At 42.4% G+C, this 27,306-nt stretch overlaps 1 protein-coding gene across 1 annotated transcript in view; it reads right to left on the reverse strand.

Annotated features, from left to right (window-relative positions):
- The window catches only part of NSUN6 (NOP2/Sun RNA methyltransferase 6), an 84,439-nt gene that overhangs the window by 28,332 nt on the left and 28,801 nt on the right, over positions 1–27,306 (reverse strand). The window contains exons 6-7 of the mRNA XM_052651112.1: positions 13,396–13,477; positions 7,979–8,098 (exon numbers count right to left, since the gene is read on the reverse strand). Coding sequence (XP_052507072.1) covers positions 7,979–8,098; positions 13,396–13,477 — 202 coding nt within the window. The remainder of the gene's footprint in view (positions 1–7,978; positions 8,099–13,395; positions 13,478–27,306) is intronic.

The raw sequence follows: 27,306 nt of genomic DNA on the forward strand, positions 1-27,306 counted from the left end.
CTTTCTGGAGAGTTTTTATCATAAATGGATGTTGAATTTTGTCAAAGGCCTTCTCTGCATCTATTGAGATAATCATATGGTTTTTATTTTTCAATTTGTTAATGTGGTGAATTACATTGATTGATTTGCAGATATTGAAGAATCCTTGCATCCCTGGGATAAAGCCCACTTGGTCATGGTGTATGATCTTTTTAATGTGTTGTTGGATTCTGATTGCTAGAATTTTGTTGAGGATTTTTGCATCTATGTTCATCAGTGATATGGGCCTGTAGTTTTCTTTTTTTGTAGTATCTTTGTCAGGTTTTGGTATTAGGGTGATGGTGGCCTCATAGAATGAGTTTGGAAGTTTACCTTCCTCTGCAATTTTCTGGAAGAGTTTGAGGAGGATAGGTGTTAGCTCTTCTCTAAACTTTTGGTAGAATTCAGCTGTGAAGCCATCTAGACCTGGGCTTTTGTTTGCTGGAAGATTTCTGATTACAGTTTCAATTTCCATGCTTGTGATGGGTCTGTTAAGATTTTCTATTTCTTCCTGGTTCAGTTTTGGAAAATTGTACTTTTCTAAGAATTTGTCCATTTCTTCCACGTTGTCCATTTTATTGGCATATAACTGCTGATAGTAGTCTCTTATGATCCTTTGTATTTCTGTTTTGTCTGTTGTGATCTCTCCATTTTCATTTCTAATTTTATTGATTTGATTTTTCTCTCTTTGCTTCTTGATGAGTCTGGCTAATGGTTTGTCAATTTTATTTATTCTTTCAAAGAACCAGCTTTTGGCTTTGTTGATTTTTGCTATGGTCTCTTTTGTTTCTTTTGCATTTATTTCTGCCCTAATTTTTAAGATTTTTTTCCTTCTACTAACTCTGGGGTTCTCCAATTCTTCCTTTTCTAGTTGCTTTAGGTGTAGAGTTAGGTTATTTATTTGACTTTTTTCTTGTTTCTTGAGGTATGCCTGTATTGCTATGAACTTTCCTCTTAGCACTGCTTTTAAAGTGTCCCACAGGTTTTGGGTTGTTGTGTTTTCATTTTCATTAGTTTCTATGCATATTTTGATTTATTTTTTGATTTCTTCTGTGATTTGTTGGTTATTCAGAAGTGTGTTGTTCAACCTCCATATGTTGGAATTTTTAATAGTTTTTCTCCTGTAATTGAGATCTAATCTTAATGCATTATGGTCAGAAAAGATGCTTGGAATGATTGCGATTTTTTTGAATTTATCAAGTTTAGATTTATGGCCCAGGATGTGATCTATCCTGGAGAATGTTCCATGAGCACTTGAGAAAAAGGTGAAATTCATTGTTTTGGGGTGAAATGTCCTATAGATATCAATTAGGTCTAACTGGTCTAATGTATCATTTAAAGTTTGCGTTTCTTTGTTGATTTTCTGTTTAGTTGATCTGTCCATAGGTGTGAGTGGGGTATTAAAGTCTCCCACTATTATTGTGTTATTGTTGATTTCCCCTTTCATACTTGTTAGCATTTGTCTTACATATTGCAGTGCTCCTATACTGGGTGCATATATATTTATAATTGTTATATCTTCTTCTTGGATTGATCCTTTGATGATTATGTAGTGGCCTTCTTTGTCTCTTTTCACAGCCTTTGTTTTAAAGTCAATTTTATCGGAAATGAGTATTGCCACTCCTGCTTTCTTTTGGTCTCTATTTGCATGGTATATCTCTTTCCAGCCCTTCACTTTCAGTCTGTATGTGTCCCTTGTTTTGAGGTGGGTCTCTTGTAAGCAGCATATAGAGGGGTCTTGTTTTTGTATCCATTCAGCCAGTCTTTGTCTTTTGGTTGGGGCATTCAGCCCATTTACGTTTAAGGTAATTATTGATAAGTATGATCCTGTTACCATTTACTTTATTGTTTTGGGTTCGGGTTTATACACCCTTTTTGTGTTTCCTGTCTAGAGAATATCCTTTAGAATTTGTTGGAGAGCTGGTTTGGTGGTGCTGAATTCTCTCAGCTTTTGCTTGTCTGTAAAGCTTTTGATTTCTCCTTCGTATTTGAATGAGATCCTTGTTGGGTACAGTAATCTGGGCTGTAGGTTATTGTCTTTCATCACTTTAAGTATGTCTTGCCATTCCCTCCTGGCCTGAAGAGTTTCTATTGAAAGATCAGCTGTTATCCTTATGGGAATCCCCTTGTGTGTTATTTGCTGTTTTTCCCTTGCTGCTTTTAATATTTGTTCTTTGTGTTTGATCTTTGTTAATTTGATTAATATGTGTCTTGGGGTGTTTCGCCTTGGGTTTATCCTATTTGGAACTCTCCATGTTTCTTGGACTTGGGTGATTATTTCCTTCCCCATTTTAGGGAAGTTTTCAACTATTATCGCCTCAAGGATTTTCTCATGGTCTTTCTTTTTGTCTTCTTCTTCTGGGACTCCTATAATTCGAATGTTGGAGCGTTTCATATCGTCCTGGAGGTTTCTGAGATTGTCCTCATTTCTTTTAATTCTTTTTTCTTGTTTCCTCTCTGATTCATTTATTTCTGCCATTCTATCTTCTATTTCACTAATCCTATCTTCTGCCTCCGTTATTCTGCTATTTGTTGCTTCCAGAGTGTTTCTGATCTCATTTATTGCGTTATTCATTATATATTGACTCTTTTTTATTTCTTCTAGGTCCTTGTTAAACCTTTCTTGCATCTTCTCAATCCTTGTCTCTAGGCTATTTATCTGTGATTCCATTTTGATTTCAAGATTTTGGATCATTTTCACTATCAATATTCGGAATTCTTTCTCAGGTAGATTCCCTAACTCTTCCTCTTTTGTTTGGTTTGGTGGGCAACCCTCCTGTTCCTTTACCTGCTGAGTATTCCTCTGTCTCTTCATCTTGATTATATTGCTGCGTTTGGGGTGGCCTTTTTATATTCTGGTAATTTGTGGAGTTCTCTTTATTATGGAGCTTCCTCACTGTGGGTGGGGTTGTATCAGTGGCTTGTCTAGGTTTCCTGGTTAGGGAGGCTTGTGTTGGAGTTCTGATGGGTGGAGCTGGGTTTCTTCTCTCTGGAGTGCAGTGGAGTGATCAGTAATGGGTTATGAGACGTCAAAGGTTTTGGAGTAACTTTGAGCTGCCTGTATATTGAAGCTCAGGAGTGTGTTCCTGTGTTGCTGGAGAATTTGTGTGGTATGTCTTGTTCTGGAACTTCTTGGTCCTTGGGTGGAGCTTGGTTTCACTGTAGGTATGGAGGCATTTGATGAGCTCCTATTCCTTAATGTTCCCTGAATTCAGGAGTTCTCTGATGTTTTCAGGCTTTGGACTTAAGCCTCCTGCTTCTGGTTTTCAGTTTTATTTTTACAGTAGCCTCTAGACTTCTCCATCTATATAGCACCGATGATAAAACATCTAGGTTAAAGATGAAAAGTTTCTCCACATTGAGGGACACCCAGAGAGGTTCACTGAGTTACAAGGAGAAGAGAAGAGGGAGGGGGTAGTTAGAGGTGACTGGAATGAGATGCGGTGGGATCAAAAGAGGAGAGAGCAAGCTAGCCAGTAGTCACTTCCTTATGTGCGCTCCATAGTCTGGACCGCTCAGAGGTATTTATGGAGTTATACAGGGAAGAGGAGAGGGAGGAAGTAGACAGAGGTGGCCAGGAGGATAAGAGAGAGGAATGAGAAGGAGAGAGACAAATCCTGCCAGTAACCAGTTCCTTAGGTGTTCTCCACCATCCGGAACACACAGAGATTCACAGAGTTGGATAGAGAAGAGATGGGGGAGAAAAGAGACAGAGGCCACCTGGTGGAGAAAAAGGAGAGTCCAAAGGAGAGAGTGGTCAAGCCTGTAATATCACTCTCAGGTAAACTTGGGTAGTGAAGTTTGGGTTTTTAAAATGTACAAAATTGACAACAAAAACCGAAGAGCAAAGATTAAAAATCTAGAGAAGAGGTTGGATTTTCAAAAATACAATATTAAAGAAAAGAAGCAGAAGGAAAAAGGAAAAAAGAAAAAAAAAAGCCACAAGAATTATTAAAAAAAAAAACAAAAAAAAAACACCAATAACCACCCAGAGACTATATATGGTGTTTGCCTTAAAAAAAAAAAAAAGTCTTTTTTTTTTGAATATTAATAATAGGTTATAGAAATAAAAATTAGAGGAGAAATAGAAGACTTAACTATTTAAAAAAAAGTGAGAAAAAGAAAAAAAAAAGGAATGATTTTAAAAATAGTAAAAATATATCTGGCCCTTCTCTGATGTTGTGGGCCGTATGGGATCACTTCCAAGGCGGTTCCCTCTGTTTAACTTCTTCTTTATGCTGGTTTTTTAGGCTCACTAGTTCAGTCGCGCTGTGGGGAGGGGGGATGCTGCAAACAAATAGCGCTGTCGTGTGCACACCGTGTCTCAGCCCTGCTGTACCTGTCCCTTCTCGCGGCATACAAACCGCTCCGGCTCTACAATGCTCAGCCGGGAACCGTCTGAGGCCGGCCCTAGGCTGCGTGCACTTCCCCGGTCTAAGCCGCTCAGGTTCGGCGCTCAGGTAGCCCTGAGAGGCACAGATTCAGTTGGGACTGCGTTTTGTGCCCTTCCCGGGTCCGAGTAGCTCAGGAGTTTGGCAAGTGCGATAGCTGCGACTTGTCGCCTTTTCTGCCTCTGCTGCTCAGCTTTCTGGGTGGACCGCTGGCGTCCCCTGTGAGGCAGATGATGACTGTCCAGCACCCCCAGAAGTCTTAGCAAAGAAGCCTGCTTGCAGTTTGGTAAGTGAAGTCTCTCCAGGTCTGCAATTGCCCCTTTCCAGCCCTTATGGCTCTGGCTGCCTGTCCCCGGCGGGGGATGGTCTGCAGCCGGCTTTTTCCGCTCCGTCCTTTGTTCTGTGCTCAGTCCTGGAGGTGTCTTATGTTCGAGCTTTTCGCGTGGTAGCTATCCCACAGTCTGGTTAGCTAGCCCCAGTTAGATCGTTCTGGTTGCGCGTGGGGCGTTCCTGCCGGATTCTTACAAAGCACTGCAGCCCGCGCCTCCCGCGCTTCCCTGTCCCGCCCCCACTTCCCAGTGGCGGATGCAGGCGTCTGTGCTCCTTTTCCGCTGGGGGAGTTACTGTTGGGCTTGTAATCTCTTGGTTTTAATTATTTCTTCATTTTTCCCTTCCTGTTATGTTGCCCTCTGTGTTTCCAAGGCTCGCCACAGACTCGGCAGGGAGAGTTTTTCCTGGTGTTTGGAAACCTCTCTTCTTAAAATTCCCTTCCCGGGACAGGCTTCCCTTCCCGGGACGGAGCTCCCTCCCCACCTCCTTTGTCTCCTTTTTCATCTTTTATATTTTTTCCTACCTGTTTTTGAAGACAATGGTCTGCTTTTCTGGTTGCCTGATGTCCTCTGCCAGCCTACAGAAGTTGTTTTGTGGAGTTTGCTCAGTGTTGAAACGTTCTTTTGAGGAATTTGTGAGGGAGAAAGTGGTCTTCACGTCCTATTCCTCTGCCATCTTAGGACCGCCCCTCTCACGTGGTATTTTAAAACGCTCTGTGAAATGATTCTGCAGAGATAGTGACACAAACTCTTCGATGTATTTTGCTTTTTTTCCCTTCTGGCGTGACATATGCACTGACTGCATAGACTATACAGTACTGAAGATTTGCTCATCATGTTCCTGGAGGTGACACCAGGCTGAGCAGTTGGCACAGTTCCAATTAATACCATGATGGAAAGGAAAACCATTTCAAGTAAGTGGAACTGGAAAAGTAGGCCAAAACCACCAGAATAAGGTTCCAGTGTAACTACAGTGAAGGAGAAAGTGCACTGGCTGAAGGTTGCTTTTAGAGAAGTACGAGACAGGAGGCTACACTTACACGAAGTCTGGTTAACTATATTAAACAAATCAACAATGACAACAAATCAAAAGCAGTAATGAAATCTGGGATTCAGTTCCGACTCAATTATTTCTATTCAGGTTCCTGGGATGTTGCCTAAACAGCCCCAATTTTTCAAGTCTTCACACATTCTCACCCTCTGCTGTTGACCTTGCAACACTCAGCTGGTCCCAGCTGGTCTCAGCCACGTGGTTTCCACTGGCCAATAGGATGACAGCAGAGGTGATGTAGGCAGAGATGTGAAAAGCGCTCCAGCAGCATCCTTATTCTGCGTTGTCCTCTGCCACTGCTGACCATCACTACTGCCCTCTGCTGGGCGAGCACCCTGGCCCCACGGAAAGCTGAGAGACACAGGGGCCAGAAGCAAGACACTTCAGTGGCCTCAGCTGAGCCAATGCCATCCAACCCAAGTAAGCGAGCCCATCAAGGTCATCAGAACCTCTGGCTAACCCATCACTGACCCAGTGCTAGAGCCAGGCAGGCTGGGATCGACTGAATTACACAGACTCCAGAATGGACTCAGGAGTAAGCCGTAAGCCACCCAGGCTGTGTGGCTGCTTATAAACAATGCTGATGCTGAAGCTGAAGGCCACCTGATATGAAGAGCCAATTCACTGGGAAAGACCCTGATGCTGGGAAAGACTGAAGGCAGGAGGAGAAGGGGGCGACAGAATGAGATGATTGATGGCATCACTAACTGAATTTGAGCAAACTCCAGGAGACAGTGAAGGACAGGGAAGCCTGGTGTGCGGCAGTCCATGGGGTTGCAAAGAGGTGGAAACGACTGAGTGACTGAACAACAACGTGGCTGATTTTTCCCTGCCAAATGCCCTCCTCTCAGAGTCCTCCCAATCCAGCAGCTCTGCCTCTCGAGGTTCTCTGGCCAAAACCCTAAGGAGTCACCTTCAGTCACTCTCTCATTTCACAACCCACGTCCAACCCATCAACAACTCCTAACAGCTCCAGCTTTTAGCCAGAATTTGCCCAACTTCTCACCCCCTCTGTGACGTCCCCTGACTTACTGTCTCCTAAGTGGTCTCTCTGCATCTATTCCGCCCTCTTACAGCTTGTCTGAGGCCTCGGCCAACGTAAGAAGCAATCTCCCATCTCTGGAGCAGGTGTGAAGTCCCCTCAGACCCTCGCAAAGCTCCTCCAAAATGCCTCAGGCCTGACCCCATCTCTCTGATTCTCTCCCTCGTCACTTAGTCCACACAGCAAAACTACTTAAGGTTCCCCCCAGAAGTCAAGACAGTCTCCAGCCTCAGCACATTCACCCTTATCATTTCCTCTCACTGGAACATCCTTCCCACCTGTAGATCTTTCCCAAATACCACCTTCCCAGGGCAGCTCTCCCTTGCTACCCAAGTGAAACTGCAAACTCACTCTCCCTTCTTGCCATATTCCCAAGCCCCAGAAGCCTCCCTTTGTGTCACCACAGCCCTTACCACAGTTACATATGCCTTATCTTCTACTCATTTGTTATCTGTGTCCCTTTACTGGAATGTAAGCTCCATGAAGAAGGACATTTTGGTCACTGTGCTTTATTGGTGTACCCCAGTACTCATCGTAAGGATAAGTATTTTTTAAAATCAGTCCAGCAATCAATTAAAATCTGACTCTTGATCAAGAAAGCTGTAATTTCATTGCCTCATTTTACTTTTTTTTAATGTTCTTAAAGCTTCAGCTTATTTACTTATTTATTTTTACTTTGCAATATTGTATTGGTTTTGCTATACATCAACATGAATCCGTCACGGATATACATGTGTTCCCCATCCTGAACCCCACTCCCACCTCGCTCCTCGTACCATTGTCTCATTTTAGATTCCTTTGCTATCCACCTAAAACTATCACAACATTATTAATCAGCTGTACTCCAATATAAAATAATTTTTTAAAGAAATAAAGCTATTGTAACTGAAGCTACTAGCATGTATATTTTAGGAACCATCTGGTTTTATGGATTTTGAAACAAACAGAAAAGGTAACGTCAACTTGCATACATTTCTTGAGCTGAAGAATCTCAGTTGAAGCACAGAGTGGTTACAAAGCCACACGGTAAATATGCATATGAAGAGAACAGTAGTAAAGTCTGAGCTACAGTTACCGAGGACAGACCTTCTTTTGTGACAACGCCTCAGGTGACACCATGAGCAGTTCTGCACGCGGAAGGCCTCACCTGATCGCACATCAGTGCTGCAATGTGTGTCGTTTTGCCTCCGGGTGCTGCACACAAATCTAGAACCTTCTCTCCAGGCTGAGGATCCAGAACATGACTTACTACAGCAGATGGCAAATTCTATAAGGGAAAAAATAAAATGATCAGCTGCCAGTGACTCTAGATCACTTTAAATTTCAGAAACAGAGAAAGTAGAGATTCCTGGAGGGACTTCCGTGGTGGTCTAGTGTGTAAGGATCCGCCTGCCAATGCTGAGGACATAGGTTCGATCCCTGGTCGAGGCAGATCCCACTTGCCGTAGAGCAACTAAACCCGCACACCCCAACTAGAGAGTAGCCCCTGTACCACAATGAGATAAAGCTCGTGCTCAGTAACAAAGAGCCAGAGCAGCCATGAAAAAATAAATAATTTTTCAGAAGACACTACCGGAGGTAACCCAGTACAACATCCTCGGCCAAGAGTATGTTTTTTGTAAATATACCAGTGTCAGAAAATTCTTAACTTCCCAGAGTATCTTGTGATCTCACAAGGCATCTATACACACACACACACACACACACACACACACACACACACACGCATGACACATTTCTGCAACCGATTCACCAAAAAAATGCACACTGTCCTTTTTCAATTCCGTGGTTCTCAACATTTTGGAGGCAAGAGATGTCTTATAAGTGTGAAAAAGCTTTGTATCTTTTTACCCAGAAAATGTACAAAACCTTGCCCCATGAGGTGCTTTGCTAATTCCAACCTAAGAATCTTCGTTTTATGCCACTGATGTCTCTTACAGGCATATCTGGGTTCCTATCTCCCCACCACGACCACACTTCAGCAACAGAAAGTGAAAACATTTTAGCTATTTCTGGTTAGCACTCAGAAATATATTATGAAAGATTACACAAGCCAAAAGTATCTCCATCTATAGGTATAAATTTTTATTAAATTATTAACACATTATTAGTATTCATTATATAAAGACTGGAGGATAACAGGTCAGCCTTCAGTATGATAGAATAACATTACATAATCATTTATTTTAAAAACTGCTTGGCAGGAAAACAAATAAGAGGTTAAGAAGCATAGGGCTATTTTTTATTTATTCAATTTTTTAGTGTTTTAGGCCACACCATGAGGCATCCAGGGATTGGACCTGTACCGTCTACACTGTGAGCACGAAGTCATAACCACTGGACCACCAGGGAAATCCAGCATGGGTGCTATTTTTTAAGTTCAAAGGTTTCCATTCATTCTCACGCTGAAACGCATCGATTCATAGGTACTCAGAAACTTGAGAGGGTTACAGTGCTCAAGTGAATCCAAGATCACCCCTTCAAAAGAGAAAACCAAGGGTGAGGAAGGAGACACAGACAAGCAAGCTCCCCTTCTCTCTGTGCACAGATGGGCGTATACCGAGCACTAAGTCCAACGCACGTCAGTGCTCTGCAGCCTCAGTGCGTGCGGCTGACAACAGGACTTACCAAACATATTTTAAGTGCTGTTTCCCAGGCCACTGAAATTCAGAGCCTTTTTGCTTATTACAATGCCACCTGCAACAAGGAAACAGACCAGCTCAGCAAAGCTGACAAAGAGCTCATCACTTGGGTGATCAGCCTAGCCAACGGGTACACACAGCGTGGTCGTCCACAGTGCCCAGTAAAGGGTCTTCTCGAAGAATCCAGTGCTCTCTGACCAGGTCTGCATTAACTAGAGAAAGTCTGACCTCCCTGCCCAGGAAAAGGCAATGCTGGGATGGGTGCTCGCTATTTCCCAAGCTGATGACATAAGAGATGACCGTTTCAAAAAGCTCCAGGTGCACAGCCTCAACCAAGAAGATACCTGGGATATAGCTGCAATTTCAGTTTTTTATGCCATGTCCAATCACCTTGCTCATTTTGTCAATCTTGTTCCCAACAAAGAATTCTATTGGATGGGCTGAACCAATGATGTCAAAGACATCAGGAGTGAACCTGCTGCTCACAAAATATAAAGACCTGAACAGAAAGATCAGTGTTTACATTTCAAGCATGTTACCTCACAGGACACCACTTGGGAAGTAATTTTTTTTTTTTTAATATTGAATCAATGGATAGGAAAGAAATGAAATAAATTTGTCTGCTGCCTGCTTGATGAGACAGATCTTAAGGAACATTTGACATCTGGGTCTAGGGAAACCTTTTATGTTTTACTTTTGTCGTGATCTGAAAGAAACATCAGGAGCAAAGGAGTTCGGACGACGCTTAAGGTACTTCTGATGAACGGATTGACATCTGTGACTTTCAGCAACACCTGAACATTTTTTAGCTTTTAAAAAATAGAGCTACATAGAAACTGGTCTATACAGACTATGGTTTGAAATAAATTCCTTGTTAACACGATGGTATTTAAAGGCTCTGAGGACTTCCCTGGTGGCACAGTGGATAGGAGTCCACTGCCAATCCAGGGGACACGGGTTCACTCCCTGGTCTGGGAAGATTCCATGTTTCCACAGACACTAAGCCCATGTGCAAGAACTCCTGAAGCCTGTGCGCCTGGAGCCTGTGCCCCACAACAAGAGACGCCACCACAATGAGAAGCCCGCACACCACAACCAGAAAGTAGCCCTCACTCACCACAACCAGAGAAAAGCCCACACAGCAAAGAAAACCCAACACAGCCAAAAATAAAAATAATTTAATTGTTAAAAGAAAAAAATGGGTAAAGGCGCTGGAAGGCAGTGGGGAGATAAAAGCAGGCACGAAGTTATTCTTTCTTTACTGCCTTCTCCATTTAACCTCCAGCAATTTTTGCTTTTTCACTGAAAGGTCTTAAAATCGTGGTCATCTCAATAGCATTTTAGGCCTTGTGTAGTTTCTTCTTATTTTAGGTTTTAGTAAAAATTATTTCAAACAAGAGAGCACTCACATTTTAAGTACAAGTGTAAGAAAAAAGCCAAAATCTGACACACTACTAAATGACTTGTTCTATGTGTTACAAATACCATTGCCTTAAGTTTGTGGCCATCTTAAACTTTTCATGAATCATTTTCATTTATCTAACTGACAGAGATACATGCAAATCCATAAAATGTTTCTGTTTCTACTTGACTTCTTTCAGCTCAGTTCAGTAGTTCAGTCGTCCGACTCTTTGCAACACCATGGACTGCAGCACACCAGGCCTCCCTGTCCATCACCAACTCCCGGAGCTTACTCAAACTCATGTCCATTGCGTCAGTGATGCCATCCAACCATCTCATCCTCTGTTTTCCCCTTCTCCTCCTGCCTTCAATCTTTCCCAGCATCAGGGTCTTTTCAAATGAGTCAGCTCTTCGCATCAGGTGGCCAAAGGACTGGAGTTTCAGCTTCCACATCAGTCCTTCCAGTGAACACCCAGGACTGATCCCCTTTAGGATGGACTGGTTGGATCTCCTTGCAGTCCAAGGGACTCTCAAGAGTCTTCTCCAACACCACAGTTCAAAAGCATCAATTCTTCAGTGCTCAGTCTTCTTTAGATTCCAACTTTCACACCCATAAATGACTACTGGAAAAACCAAAGTTTTCACTAGATGGACCTCTGTTGGCAAAGAATGTCTCTGCTTTTTAATATGCTGTCTAGGTTGGTCATAACTTTTCTTCCAAGGAGTAAGTGTCTTTTAATTTCATGGCTGAAGTCACCATCTGCAGTGAGTTTGGAGCCCAGAAAAATAAAGTGTGTCACTGTTTCCACTGTTTCCCCATCTATTTGCCATGAAGTGATGGGACCAGATGCCATGATCTTCGTTTTCTGAATGTTGAGCTTTAAATCAACTTTTTCACTCTCCTCTTTCACTTTCATCAAGAGGCTCTTTGGTTCTTCTTCACTTTCTGTCATAAGGGTGGTGTCATCTGCATATCTGAGGTTATTGATATTTCTCCCAGCAGTCTTAATTCTAGCTTGTGCTTCATCCAGCCCAGCATTTCTCATCATGTACTCAGCACATAAGCTAAATAAGCAGGTGACAACATACATCCTTGATGTGCTCCTTTCCCTTTTTGGAACCAGTCTGTTGTTCCATGTCCAGTTCTAACTGTTGCTTCCTGACCTGCATATAGGTTTCTCAAGAGGCAGGTCAGGTGGTCTGGTATTCCCATCTCTTTCAGAATTATCCACAGTTTATTGTGATCCACACACTCAAAGGCTTTGGCATAGTCAATAAAGCAGAAATAGATGTTTTTCTGGAACTCTCTTGCTTTTTCCATGATCCAGCAGATGTTGGCAATTTGATCTCTGGTTCTTCTGCCTTTTCTAAAACCAGCTTGAACATCTGGAAGTTCATGGTTCACGTACTGTTGAAGCCTGCCTTGGAGAATTTTGAGCATTACTTTACTAGCATGTGAGATGAATACAATTATGCAGTAGTTTGAGCATTCTTTGGCATTGCCTTTCTTTGGGATTGGAATTAAAACTGACCTTTTCCAGTCCTGTGGCCACTGCTGAGTTTTCCAAATTTGCTAGCATATTGAGTGCAGCACTTTCACAGCATCATCTTTCAGGATTTGAAACAGCTCAACTGGAATTCCATCACCTCCACTAGCTTTGTTCATAGTGATGCTTTCTAAGGCCCACTTGACTTCACATTCCAAGATGTCTGGCTCTAGATGAGTGATCACACCATCGTGATTAACCAGGTCATGAAGATCTTTTTTGTACAGTTCTTCTGTGTATTCTTGCCACGTCTTCTTAATATCTTCTGCTTCTGTTAGGTCGATGCCATTTCTGTCCTTTATTGTGCCTATCTTTGCATGAAATGTCCCCTTGGTATCTCTCACTTTCTTGAAGAAATCTCTAGTCTTTCCCATTCTATTGTTTTCCTCTATTTCTTGGCATTGATCACAGAGGAAGGCTTTCTTATCTCTCCTTGCTATTCTTTGGAACTCTGCATTCATATTGTTGTATCTTTCCTTTTCTCCACCTTATACTGGAAATAATAATAACACTAATGATAAATGCTGCCACCTAACCAGTAGATTGTGACAAATCGTATCAGTTACTGTATATGAAAGTACATCATAAACTGGATAAGGCAAAACAAACTGTTATATCACAGCAATTGATAAGCATCTGACCAAAATCTGCTAATAGTAAACCATCTGAATCTCACTCACAGCCACACGTGGAACATTAATATGTACAGCAAATGCATGCACTATTTAAGGATTAATATGCTGAGATGGAAAGCAATCATTACAATAAGCTATTAAAACAATGTTGGGCAAAGGAAGGGAGAAAACGTAGTTGAAAATCTCAGCTTTTTCTTGCTACCAAAGGTACATCAGAAAATATACAAATACACTGCAAAAAAAAAAAAGTTAACAGAAACAAAACAAATCCTTAGATTTCAAATAATTCACTGAAGGATATTTCAGCGTCACTAAATATTTGTTGTTACAAACACTTACCTGTAAAAATAAGTAGTTGGGCAGTACATTATCAAATGAAGGGCTGAGATACACTGGCTCTGTCATTCTTACGCCTACGCCTCTGAAAAATGGAAATCTAATATTACTCAGTGTAAATTAAACAGTCTATACAAATGGCATTGCCAGCTCAATGGACATGGGTCTGGGCAAGCTCCAGGAGACAGTGAAGGACAGGGAAACCCGGCGTGCTGCAGTCCATGGGGTCGCAAAGAGTCAGACATGACTAAGCAACTGAACAACACAAAGTCCACTTCTAGGGACACCCTCAACTGGTATCTCAAATAGAAGATGTTCCACCTGTTAAAAACCTTTTTCTATTCAACACAAGATACTTAAGAGTATTCCTGTGGATTATTTCTGGATTTTTACCCACAATAGAGCAGGCCACTGGGAGCACTAAAAAGGATAAAGACACATTAGGTACCACTGCATTCAGAGATGTGAACAGACTAAAAAGCAAAGACCCTCTGAGTCTTCTCTCACTGATGCATTCTCATCTTTGGTAATAGATTTATGACCACTATTATTACCCTTTCGATTGAATAAACATTTTGTGAAAGCTTCATTTTGCCAGCGACTATGCTCAGTATTTGTACGAAAAATAAAAATCTATGTAAGAATCATGCTGGTGGTAAGCCATTACAAACGTGCCTCCCTGCTTCCTTCTCAACTCTTTAGAGAGTAACTGCCCAGTGCTGACACAATCCATGGGCTGACCTTTACCACCTCTGTCCCTACTGTGAGTGGCGGTGGAAATGACCACAGAAGGAATGGCCAGGAACCAGGACAGCACAGGGGAACGTGATCCACCAAAACAGATACCACAGTCAGAAAGACTCAGAGTCTCTCCAGAGCACACGAGTACACGTTTGCGAAAAGCCAAGCATGGCCAGGTCCACAGGCCACACCAGAGGGAGAGAGAACAAGGGGGAATCAACGTGCTGTTCCAAGGAGTAGAGGCCACAGAAGGAAGCACAGTCTGTTCATAAAGACAAAGACAAGAATCAGGACATGGGGCTTCTCCAGTGGCTCAGTGGTAAAGAATCTGCCTGCCAATGCAGGGGACCCAGGTTCAATCCCTGATCCAGAAAGATCCCACATGCCGTGGGACAACTAAGCCCATGTGCCACAGCTACTGAGCCCACATGCCACAACTCCTGAGCCCTCATGCCCTGGAGCCCGTGCTCCACAGCAAGAGAAGACATTGCAATGAGAAGCCTGCATATTGCAACTAGCGAGTAGCCCGTGCTCGCTGCAACCAGAGAAAAGCCCATCCAGCAAAAACAGAGAGCTAGCACAGACAAAACTAAATAAAAAATTTAAAAAGGATCAGGATTTGAATGAGTTCAAGGGTACAAGCAGAGAAGAGAGTCCAGCGGGGAAAACAAGACAGAGCCTATAGACACAGCAGGTAGACGAGCTCAGAGCTTATGAACTGGTCTAGGCAGAGAAGCACCTACACAGATGGTGTGGACACTCCTTGCTGTAGGCTGGTGGGCTAATTCTACTCACAACACTTCTGACCACAAATGTGTGGGGTTCTTTCTCACACCCAGCAACTCTCAATCTCTCTGGACACCAAGTGGATAACCTACAATTCAGTTCCCTTCTGACAGACTGCCCAGGGTCATTGTCAGAATCCACAGGTTCAGTCCAACAAGACTGGACCCAAGCCGGGTGCCAACTGCACTGCCCAGGCTGCCATCTGGCTGTGAACGGGGAGGTCACCAGACTCTCGCCTTGGCGTTGACAGCTCACCAGAAGGACTCACAGAACTCGGGAGAACAGTGTATTTACGACTACCAGTTGATTACGAAGGATACAACCAAACAAAAGGGATGCAGGGCAAGTTACAGGAGGGGGCATGGAGGCACCACCACCCTCTCAGCACCTGGATGTGTTCAGCAACCTGGAAACTGTCCACGCACAGTCATTCACGGCTTTTCAGGGAGATTTCATTACACTGTTGTTGTGTAGTTGCTCAGTTGGCCCAACTCTTTTGCAGCCCCATGTACTGCAGCCCGCCAGGCTCCTCTGTCCATGGGATTTCCCAGGCCAGAAAACTGGAGTGAGTTGCCCTTTCCCTCTCCAGGGGATCTTCCCAACCCAGGGATCGAACCCACATCTCCTGCATTGGCAGGCGATTCTTTACCACTGGGCAACTTGGGAAGCCCAGTTTCATTACATACGCTAGACCAATTAAACCACTGGTCACTGGTGCTTAGTTCAATCTCCAGTCCCTTTTTCTTCCCCAGAGATACTCCAAAAGCGCTGTAAGTGCCAGCCTTCTAATCACACCCTTAGCTGCTTTGGCAAACAGCCCCCATTCTGTATGGGGACACAGCTGTCTGGAAGGGATACAAAAACACTCTTATCACTCCTGAGATTCCACAGGTTTTAGGAGCAAGTTGTCAGGAACCTGGGACAAAGATCAAATTTTTATGGACTTTTTTTTTTTTTTTTTTTTTTGGCAACCTCCAGTGGCACATGAACAACTAGCCAATCTGATCACACGAACCACAGCCTTCTTTCTCTAACTCAGTGAAACTGAGCCATGCCGTGTGGGGCCACCCAAGACAGACAGCTCATGGTGGAGAGGTCTGAGAGAATGTGGTCTACGGGAAAGGGAATGGCAAGCCACTTCAGTATTCTTGCCTCGAGAACCCCATGAACAGTATGAAAAGGCAAAAAGAGAGGACATTAAAAGATGACCTCCCCAGGTCAGTAGGCGCCCAATATGCTACTGGAGATCAGTGGAGAAATAACTCCAGAAAGAATGACGGGATGGAGCCAAAGCAAAAACACCACCCAGTTGTGGATGCGACTGGTGATACAAGCAAGATTTGATGCCGTAAAGAGATATATTGCATAGGAACCTGAAATGTTAGGTCCATGAATCAAGGAAAATTGGAAGTGGTCAAACAGGAGATGGCAAGAGTGAACATCGACATTCTAGGAATCAGCGAACTAAGATGGACTGGGATGGGTGAGTTTATCTAGATGACCATTACATCTACTACTGTGGGCAGGAATCCCTTTGATGAAATGGAGTAGCCATCATGGTCAACAAAAGAGTCCGAAATGCAGTACTTGGATGCAATCTCAAAAACGACAGAATGATCTCTGTTTATTTCCAAGGCAAACCATTCAATATCATGGTAATCCAAGTCTATGCCCCGACCAGTAACACTGAAGAAGCTGAAGCTGAACGGTTCTATGAAGACCTACAAGACCTTTTAGAACTGACACCCAAAAAAGATGTCCTTTTCATTACAGGGGACTGGAAGGCAAAAGGAGGAAGTCAAGAAACACCTGGAGTAACTGGCAAATTTGGCCTTGGAGTACAGAATGAAGCAGGGCAAAGGCTAACAGAGTTCTGCCAAGAGAACACACTGGTCATAGCAAACATCCTCTTCCAACAACACAAGAGAAGACTCTACACATGGACATCATCAGATGGACAATGAAATCAGATTGATTATATCCTTTGCAGCCAAAGATGGAGAAGCTCTATACAGTCAACAAAAACAAGACCAGGAGCTGACTGTGGCTCAGATCATGAACTCCTTATTGCCAAATTCAGACTTAAATTGAAGAAAGTGGGGAAAACAACTAGACCATTAAGGTATGACCTAAATCAAATCCCTTATGACTATACAGTGGAAGTGAGAAATAGATTTAAGGGACTAGGTCTGATAGACAGAGTGCCTGATGAACTATGGATGGAGGTTTGTGACATTGTACAGGAGTCAGAGATCAAGACCATCCCCAAGAAAAACAAATGCGAAAGTGTAAAATGGCTCCCTGAGGAGGCTTTACAAAAAGCTATAAAAAGAGAGAAGTGAAAATCAAAATAGAAAAGGAAAGCTATACCCATTTTAATTCAGAGTTCCAAAGAATAGCAAGGAGAGAAAAGAAAGCCTTCCTCAGCAATCAGTGCAAAGAAATAGAGGAAAACAATAAAATGGGTATTTCTCTTCAAGAAAATAAGAGATACCAAGCGAACATTCCATGCAAAGATGGGCTTGATAAAGGACAGAAATGGTATGGACTTAACAGAAGCAGAAGATATTAAGAAGAGGTGGCAAGAATACACAGAAGAACTATACAAAAAAGATCTTTACAACCCAGATAATCACGAAGGTGTGATCACTCGCACTCAGCTAGGGCCAGACATCCTGGAATGTGAAGTCAGGTGGGCCTTAGGAAGCATCACTATGAACAAAGCTAGTGGAGGTGATGGAATTCCAGTTGAGCTGTTTCAAATCCTGAAAGATGATGCTGTGAAAGTGCTGCACTCAATATGCCAGCAAATTTGGAAAACTCAGCAGTGGCCACAGGACTGGAAAAGGTCAGTTTTCATTCCAATCCCAAAGAAAGGCAATGCCAAAGAATGCTCAAACTACCACACAATTGCACTCATCTCACATGCTAGTAAAGTAATGCTCAAAATTCTCCAAGCCAGGCTTTAGCAATACATGAACCATGAACTTCCAGATGTTCAAGCTGGTTTTAGAAAAGGCAGAAGAACCAGAGATCAAATTGCCAACATCTGCTGGATCATGGAAAAAGCAAGAGAGTTCCAGAAAAACATCTATTTCTGCTTTATTGACTATGCCAAAGCCTCTGACTGTGTGGATCACAATAAACTGTGGAAAATTCTGAAAGAGATGGGACCACCTGACCTACCTCTTGAGAAACCTGTATACAGGTCAGGAAGCAACAGTTAGAACTGGACATGGAACAACAGACTGGTTACAAATAGGAAAAGGGGTATGTCAAGGCTGTATATTGTCACCCTGCTTATTTAACTTCTATGCAGAGTACATCATGAGAAACGTGGGGCTGGAGGAAGCACAAGCTGGAATCAAGATTGCCGGGAGAAATATTAATAACCTCAGATATGCAGATGACACCACCCTTATGGCAGAAAGTGAAGAAGAACTAAAGAGCCTCTTGACGAAAATGAAAGAGGAGAGTGAAAAAGTTGGCTTAAAGCTCAACATTCAGAAAACGAAGATCATGGCATCCAGTCCCATCACTTCATGGGAAATAGATGGGGAAACAGTGGAAACAGTGGCAGACTTTATTTTTCTAGGCTCCAAAAATCACTGCAGATGGTGATTGCAGTGATTGCATGAAATTAAAAGATGCTTGCTTCTTGGAAGGAAAGTTATGACCAACCTAGACAGCATATTAAAAAGCAGAGACATTACTTTGTCAACAAAGGTCCATTTAGTAAAGGCTATGGCTTTTCCAGTGGTCATGTATGGATGTGAGAGTTGGACTATAAAGAAAGCTGAGCGCCGAAGAATTGATGCTTTTGAACTGTGGTGCTGGAGAAGACTCTTGAGAGTCCCTTGGACTGCAAGGAGATCCAACCAGTCCATCCTAAAGGAGATAATCCTGGGTGTTCATTGGAGGGACTGACGTTGAAGCTCAAACTCCAATACTTCGGCCACCTGATGCAAAGAGCTGACTCATTTGAAAAGACCCTGAAGTTGGGAAAGATTGAGGGCAGGAGGAGAAGGGGATGACAGAGGATAAGATGGTTGGATGGCATCACTGACTCAATGGACATGGGTTTGGGTGGACTCCGGGAGTTGGTGATGGACAGGGAGGCCTGGCCTGCTGCAGTTCATGGGGTCACAAAGAGTTGGACACGACTGAGCAACTGAACTGAACTGAGTGGCAAGTGGGATCTTAATTCCTGGACCAGGGAGCAAACCCAGGCCTCTGCAATGGAAGCATGGAATCCAAACCACTGGACTGCAAGGTAATTCCCTATGTATTTCTTCTTATGCCACAGCAGAGTAAGTTTATGCTGCCCTGTAAGAGTGACATTATTTCAGATATTTATGACTGTCACTGTAGTGGGTGTGACAACAAAGGTTAACTCCTCTTCTCCTTCATCCCGTGCCTTTTACCCTCACTAGTCTGTTTAACACTCGGTTTCTCCAAATCTGCACCTTCACTCAGAATTAAGACTCTCGTCCTTGCTCCAATCAGGATTAAATCAAATGACTTTTAAATTAAATGATTCTTTCCCCCTGGGGCTTCCCTGGTGGCTCAGAGGTTGAAGCATCTGCCTGCAATGCGGGAGACCTGGGTTCGATCCCTGGGTCGGGAAGATCCCCTGGAGAAGGAAATGGCAACCCACTCCAGTATTCTTGCCTGGAGATCCCATGGACAGAGGAGCTTGGTGGGGTACAGTCCATGGGGTCGCAAAGAGTGGGACACAACTGAGCGACTTCACTTTCACTTCCCCTTAGCAGAAAATACAAAAACCTGAAATGTCACTGCCTCATATTCAAAAGGCAGTTCTTCGTTGAGACAACTGGGCACTTACCTTGATCAACACCTTGCCCCAACCCCCAGAGTCGGGACCAGTACTGCATGCTCTGAATGATCACTCCTCTGTAATTCAAATGACTCTGACCTGTAGGACTCCAGTCCTCTGGAAAATACTGAAACTAACATACACTTGCCACCCTATATCAGGTCCCACCTGTACTTCAGGATCTGGGTCCCCTTTGACTATCTCCTCCTGACCACACCTACCAGCAAAAAAGTATCCATCTGTTCAGTATTTAATTGAAAATAACATGACAAAGAATAATTTTAGCCAGTTACTGCTCATATATGACTTTAGTCTTTCCCTCTAATACTATTTCTGTACAATGTAACTCCATATAATAATGCAAAATATAAGACCTCATAGAATAAACAATCTGTTGGTATATTAATCAATCTGAGCCTGTGAATTATTTGACCCAACTGGCATTCAAGAAACCAACGGGGAAAAATTCACTAACTGAATGTTCCAATATACTATTAGTGAAGTTGGTTCTAAAGTTTAAAAAGAATATAAGCAGTATATAAATGCAGAACTTCTTTGTTGTAGAAGCATGCTTTTTTTCACATAGGCAGACAAAGAAATCCTAACAGAAAGCTGAGTTTAAAAACCAACACCTTCTTGATTTCCTGACAGGATGGTGGAACAGAAGGACCTGCGCTCACCTCCTCCCACGAAAATACCAAAATCACAACCGAATACTGAACAAACATCAACAAACAAGAACCAGAACCCACCAATAAAGATGTTAAAGTTTCAAAGACAAAGAAGAGGCCACAACAAGACTGCAGAAGGGATGCATTCATAATGTAATCAAACCCTGTACCTGCCAGGTGGATGAGCCAGAAATTGGAAAATAATCGTATCACAGAGGTTCTCCCACAGGAGTGAGAGTTCTGAGCCCATGTCAGGCTCCTCGGTCTGGGGGTCTGGCATCAGAGGGATGAGACCCCAGAGCATTTGGCTTTGAAGGCCAGCAGGGCTTGATCACAGGAAAGTCATAGGCCTAGGGGAAACAAATGCCATTCTCAGAGGACACACAGGTCTCATGTGCCCTGGGACCCAGCTGGAAAAGGAGTGACCTCATAGGAGCCTGGGACAGACCTACCTGCTGGTCTTGGAGGGTCTCCTGGGAGGCGAGGGGCACCTGTAGCTCACTGTGGGGACAAGGACAAGGTGCTGGGGAGTATTCGCTGGCACCAAGGCCCGGTCCCACCCAATATATCCCTTAGGATCTAGTGTTGGGAAGCCTCGGGCCAAACAACCAACAGGGCAAAAACACAGTCCCACTCATCACCACACTGCAAAGTCTTCCTGAACACATACCCCTTGAAAAGCCCTGCCCACCAGAGGAACAAGACCCAGTTCCACCCACCAGGCACCAGTCCCTCCCACCAGGAAGTCTACACAAGCCCCTTAGACCAGCCACACCCACCTAAGGGCAGACACCCGAAGAAACAGGAACTACAATCCTGCAGTCTGTGAAACAGAAAACAGAAGGTTAGATAAAATGATACAACAGACAAATATGTTCCAGACGAAAGAATGAGATAAAACACTGGGAAAACAGCTAAGTGAAGAGGAGACAGAAAAAGAATTCATAGAAATGACAGTAAAGATGATCCAAGATCTGAAAAAAGCATGGAGGCACAGAGCAAAAAGACACACGAAATGTTTAATAAACACCTGGAAGACTTGAACAACAAACAGCACTGGAAATACAGTAACTGAAATGAAGAATACACTAGAAGCAATCAACAGCAGAATAAAAGAGGAAGAAGAACAGATAAATGAGCTGGAAGATAGAATGCTGAGAAGCACTGCTGTGGAACAGAATATAGAAAAAAGATTGAAAAGAAATGTGGGCAGTCTAGAGACTTCTGGGACAACAATAAAAAGCACCAACATTCACATTACAGGGGTCTCAGAAAGAAAAGAGAGAAAGGGCCTGAGAAAATATTTGCAGAGATAAAAACTGAAAATTCCCTAACATGGGAAAGGAAACAGTTTACCTAAGTCCAGGAAGTGCAGAGTCCCACACTGGATAAATCCAAGGAGGAAAAGCCAAGATGTGTATTAATCAAACTGACAAAAATTAAAAACAAAGAAAATACTAAAATCAACAAGGGGAAAGCAACAAATAAAAAATAAGGGTTTTCCCATAAGATTGTCAGATTATTCAGCAGAAACTCTGCAGGTCAGAAGGCTTCTGCACGATACATTTAAAGCAATGAAAGGAAAATCTTACTACAAGAATACTCTACTCAGCAAGGCTCCCATTCAGATTTGACAGAGAAATCAAAAGCCTCACAGATGAGCAAAAGCTAAGAGAAATCAGCACCACCAAACCAGCTTTACAACAAGTGCCAAAGGAACTTCCCTGGAGGGAAAAGATAAGGCCACCCTAGAAACAAGAAAATCCTGAATGGGAAAGCTCACCAGTAAAGGCAAATATACAGTAAAGGTAGGAAATAATCCATACACAAATATAATGTCAAAACCAGCAACTGTGAGAAGAGTAAAATGCAGGATAGTGACAATCCACTGGAGATTAGGAGACCAGCAACTTAAAACAATCTTGTAAACATATATAAACTGCTGTATCAAAACCTCATGGGAACCACAAACCAAAAATTTTCTATTGCAGATATACACACACAAAAAGAAAAAGCAATCAAAACACACACTAAAGACTTGGTCATCAAATCACAACAGAAGAGAACAAAAGAAGGGAAAGAAAAAGACCTACAAAAACAAATCCAAAACAATTAGCAGAATGGAAGTAAAAATATATACATATCAATTATTATCTTAAATGTAACTGCATTAAATGTTCCAACCAAAATACACAGACTGGGTGAATGGATACAAAAACAAAATCTATATATATGCAGTCTACAAGAAAACCACTTCAGATTTAGGGACTCATACAGACTGAAAGTGAGGGGATGGAAAAAAAAAGTATTCCACAAAACTGGAAATCAAAAGAAAGCTGGAGTAGCAACACTAATGTCAGACAAAATAGACTTTAAAATAAAAATTATTACAAGTAACAAGGGATCAAGGGATCAATCCAAGAAGATGAAACAATTGTAAATATACACGCATCCAACATAGGAGTTAACATTGAAGGCAAATGCTAACAGCCATAAAAGAAGAAACTGACAATAACACAACAATACTGGTAGACTTTAACACAGATTTCATCAATAGATAGATCATCCACACAGAAAACAAGAAAAAACAGGCCTTAACTGACACATTAGACCAGATGGACTTATTTATGTTCATAGCAAATTCTATCTGAAACTAGCAGAATACACCTTCTTTTCAAGTGCACATGAACATTCTCCAAGATATATCACATCTTGGGCCACATATCAAGCCTGGGAAAATGTAAGAAAATTCAAATCATATCAAGCATCTTTTCCAACCATAACACTATGAGATTAGAAATAAATTACAAGAAAAAAAACTGTAGAAAAAAAACACAAACACATAGCAGCTAAACAATATGCTACTAAACCACCAGTGGATCACTGAAGAAATCAAGGAGAAAATCATAAAGATCGAGCAGAAATATATGAAATGGAAATGAAGAAAACAGCAGAAAAGATCAATGAAACTGAAAGAAAAACTTATGTCTGAAAAGATAAACAAAACTGAAAAACCTTTAGCCCAATTTATCAAGAAACAGAGGAAGAAAGCTCAGATCAATAAAATTAGAAATGAAAAAGGGGAAGTTGCAATGGACACCACCGAAATACAAAGTATCACAAGAGACTACTACAAACAGCTATATGCCAATAAAATGGACAACCTGGAAGAAATGAACAAATTCTTAGAAATGAACACTCGCCCAAAACTGAACCAGGAAGAAATAGAAAATACGAAGAGACCAGTCACAAGTAACGAAACTGAAATGGTGATTAAAACACTCCCAGCGGGACTTCCCTACTAGCACGATGGATTAGAATCCACCCGCCAATGCAGAGGACACTGGTTCAATCCCTGATCTGCCACGGAGCAGCTAAGCCCATCTGCCACAAATACTGAGTCCATGCTCGAGAGCGTGCAAGCCACAGCAACTAAAGCCTGCATGCTCTAGGGCCCGCAGGCCACAACCACTGAAGCCCACACACCCTAGGGCCAGCAAGCCCAAACTGCTGAAGCCAGAGCGCCCAGAGCCTGGGTCCCACGACGAGAGAGGCCACTGCACCAGGAAGCCCGTGCACTGCACCTAGAGAGAAGCCCCACTCTCTGCAACAAGAGGAAACCCACACACAGCAGTGAAGACCCAGCACAGGCAAAAGTTTAAAAAAGAAACACTTCCAAAAAACAAAGTCCAGGACCAAGAGGTCACATAGGTGAATCTTATCAAACGTTTGCAAAAGAGTTAACACCTATCCTTATGAAATTATTTCAAAAAATTACAGAGGAAGGCACCCTCCCAAACTTCTTCTCTGAGGCCACTGTCACCCTGATACCAAATCCAAAGATTCCACACAAAAAAGGAAAATTATAGCCAACATCACTGATAAACATAGCTAAAAAAAATCCTGAACAAAATACTAGCAAACCAAATGCAACAATACATTAAAAGGATCGTACATCATGATCAAGTGGGATTTATCCCAGGGATGCAAAGATGTTTCAATATCTGTAAATCAATAACTGTGACACACACATTAACAAACTGAATAAAAACCATGATTGTCTCTGTAGATGCAGAAAACGTTTTTGACAAAATTCAACACCCATTTATGATGAAAACTCTTCAGAAAGTAGGCATAGAGGAAACATACTTCAACATACCAAAGCCCACACGTGACAAACCTACAGCTAACATCATTCTCAATGATGAAAAGCTGAAAGCATTTCCTCTAAGATTAGGAACAAGACAAGGACGTCCACACTCATCACTTTTATTCAACACAGTTTTCGAAGTCCTAGCCATGGCAATCAGAGAACAAAAAGAAATAAAACGAATGCAGATTGGAAAAGAAAACTATTACTCCAGATGACATAATAGTATACATAGAAAATCCTAAAGATGCTACCAGAAAACTATTAGAGCTTATCAATGAATTCAGTAAGGTTACAGGGTACCAAATAAATATACAGAAATGTCTTACATTCCTATCCACTAACAACAAAAGATCATAAAGAGAAGGAAATGACCCCATTTACCATTGCATCAAAAAGAATAAACTACCTAGGAATAAACTTACCTAAGGAGGCAAAGAAGAGAGGTGAAAAGCAAAGGAGAAATGGAAAGATAAAAGCATCTGAATGCAGAGTTCCAAAGAATAGCAACAAGAGATAAGAAAGCCTTCTTCAGTGATCAATGCCAAGAAATAGAGGAAAACAATAGAATGGGAAAGACTAGAGATCTTTCAAGAAAACTAGAGATGCCAAGGGAACATTTCATGCAAAGATGGGCTTGATAAAGGACAGAAATGGCCTGGACCTAACAGAAGCAGAAGATATTAAGAAGAGGTGGCAAGAATACACAGAAGAACTGTACAAAAAAGCTCTTCACGACCCAGATAATCATGATGATGTGATCACTAATCTAGAGCCAGACATCTTGGAATGTGAAGTCAAGTGGGCCTTAGAAAGCATCACTACAAACAAAGCTAGTGGAGGTGATGGAATTCCAGTGGAGCTGTTTCAAATCCTGAAAGATGATGCTGTGAAAGTGCTGCACTCAATATGCCAGCAAATTTGGAAAACTCAGCAGTGGCCACAGGACTGGAAAAGGTCAGTTTTCATTCCAATTCCAAAGAAAGGCAATGCAAAAGAATGCTCAAACTACCGCACAGTTGCACTCATCTCACACGCTAGTGAAGTAATGCTCAAAATTCTCCAAGCCAGGCTTCAGCAATACGTGAACCGTGAACTCCCTGATGTTCAAGCTGGTTTTAGAAAAGGCAGAGGAACCAGAGATCAAATTGCCAACATCCCCTGGATCATGGAAAAAGCAAGAGAGTCCCAGAAAAACATCTATTTCTGCTTTATTGACTATGCCAAAGCCTTTGACTGTGTGTTTCACAATAAACTGTGGAAAATTCTGAAAGAGATGGGAATACCAGACCACCTGACCTGCCTCTTGAGAAATCTGTATGCAGGTCAGGAAGCAACAGTTAGAACTGGACATGGAACAACAGACTGGTTACAAATAGGAAAAGGGGTACGTCAAGGCTGTATATTGTCACCCTACTTATTTAACTTCTATGCAGAGTACATCATGAGAAACGCGGGGCTGGAAGAAGCACAAGCTGGAATCAAGATTGCCGGGAGAAATATCAATAACCTCAGAGATGCAGGTGACACCACCCTTATGGCAGAAAGTGAAGAGCAGCTAAAAAGCCTCTTGATGAAAGTGAAAGAGGAGAGTGGAAAAGTTGGCTTAAAGCTCAACATTCAGAAAACGAAGATCATGGCATCCGGTCCCATCACTTCATGGGAAATACATGGAGAAACAGTAGAAACAGTGTCAGACTTTATTTTTTTGGGCTCCAAAATCACTGCAGATGGTGACTGCAGCCATGAAACTAAAAGACGCTTACTCCTTGGAAGAAAAGTTATGACCAACCTAGAGAGTATATTCAAAAGCAGAGACATTACTTTGCCAACAAAGGTCCATCTAGTCAAGGCTATGGTTTCTCCTGTCGTCATGTATGGATGTGAGAGTTGGACTGTGAAGAAGGCTGAGCCCCGAAGAATTGATGCTTCTGAACTGTGGTGTTGGAGAAGACTCTTGAGAGTCCCTTGGACTGCAAGGAGATCCAACCAGTCCATTCTGAAGGAGATCAACCCTGGGATTTCTTTGGAAGGAATGATGCTAAAGCTGAAGCTCCAGTACTTTGGCCACCTCATGCGAAGAGTTGACTCATTGGAAAAGACTCTGATGCTGGGAGGGATTAGGGGGCAGGAGGAGAAGGGGACGACCGAGGATGAGATGGCTGGACGGCATCACGGACTCGGTGGACGTGAATCTGAGTGAACTCCAGGAGATGGTGCTGGACAGGGAGGCCTGGCATGCTGCAATTCATGGGGTCGCAGAGAGTCGGACACAACTGAGCGACTGAACTGAACTGAACTGAACTGAAGGAGGCAAAAGACCTATACTCTGAAACCTACAAGACACTGATGAAAGAAATCGAAGATGACAAACAGATGGAAAGATATACCATGTTCTTGGGTTGGAAATATTTTCAACATATTTTCAAAATAACTATATTACCAAAGGCAATCTTACAGATTCAATGCAATTCCTGTCAAATTACCAATGGCTATTTTCAAAGAACTAAAACAATACATTTTTAAAATTTGTATGCAGGGACTTCCCTGATGGTCCACTGGCTAAGACTGCATGCTCCCAGTGTAGGGGGCCCAGGTTCAATCCCTTGTCAGGGAACTAGAACCCAAATGCCACAACTAAGACCAATGAGCCAAATAAATATGTAAGTAAATAAATACATATATTTTTAAAATCTGTGAAGAAAACACAAAAGATCCTAAATAGCCAA

This window comes from Budorcas taxicolor, chromosome 13, assembly GCF_023091745.1.
Source record: "Budorcas taxicolor isolate Tak-1 chromosome 13, Takin1.1, whole genome shotgun sequence".
Lineage (NCBI taxonomy): Eukaryota > Metazoa > Chordata > Mammalia > Artiodactyla > Bovidae > Budorcas > Budorcas taxicolor.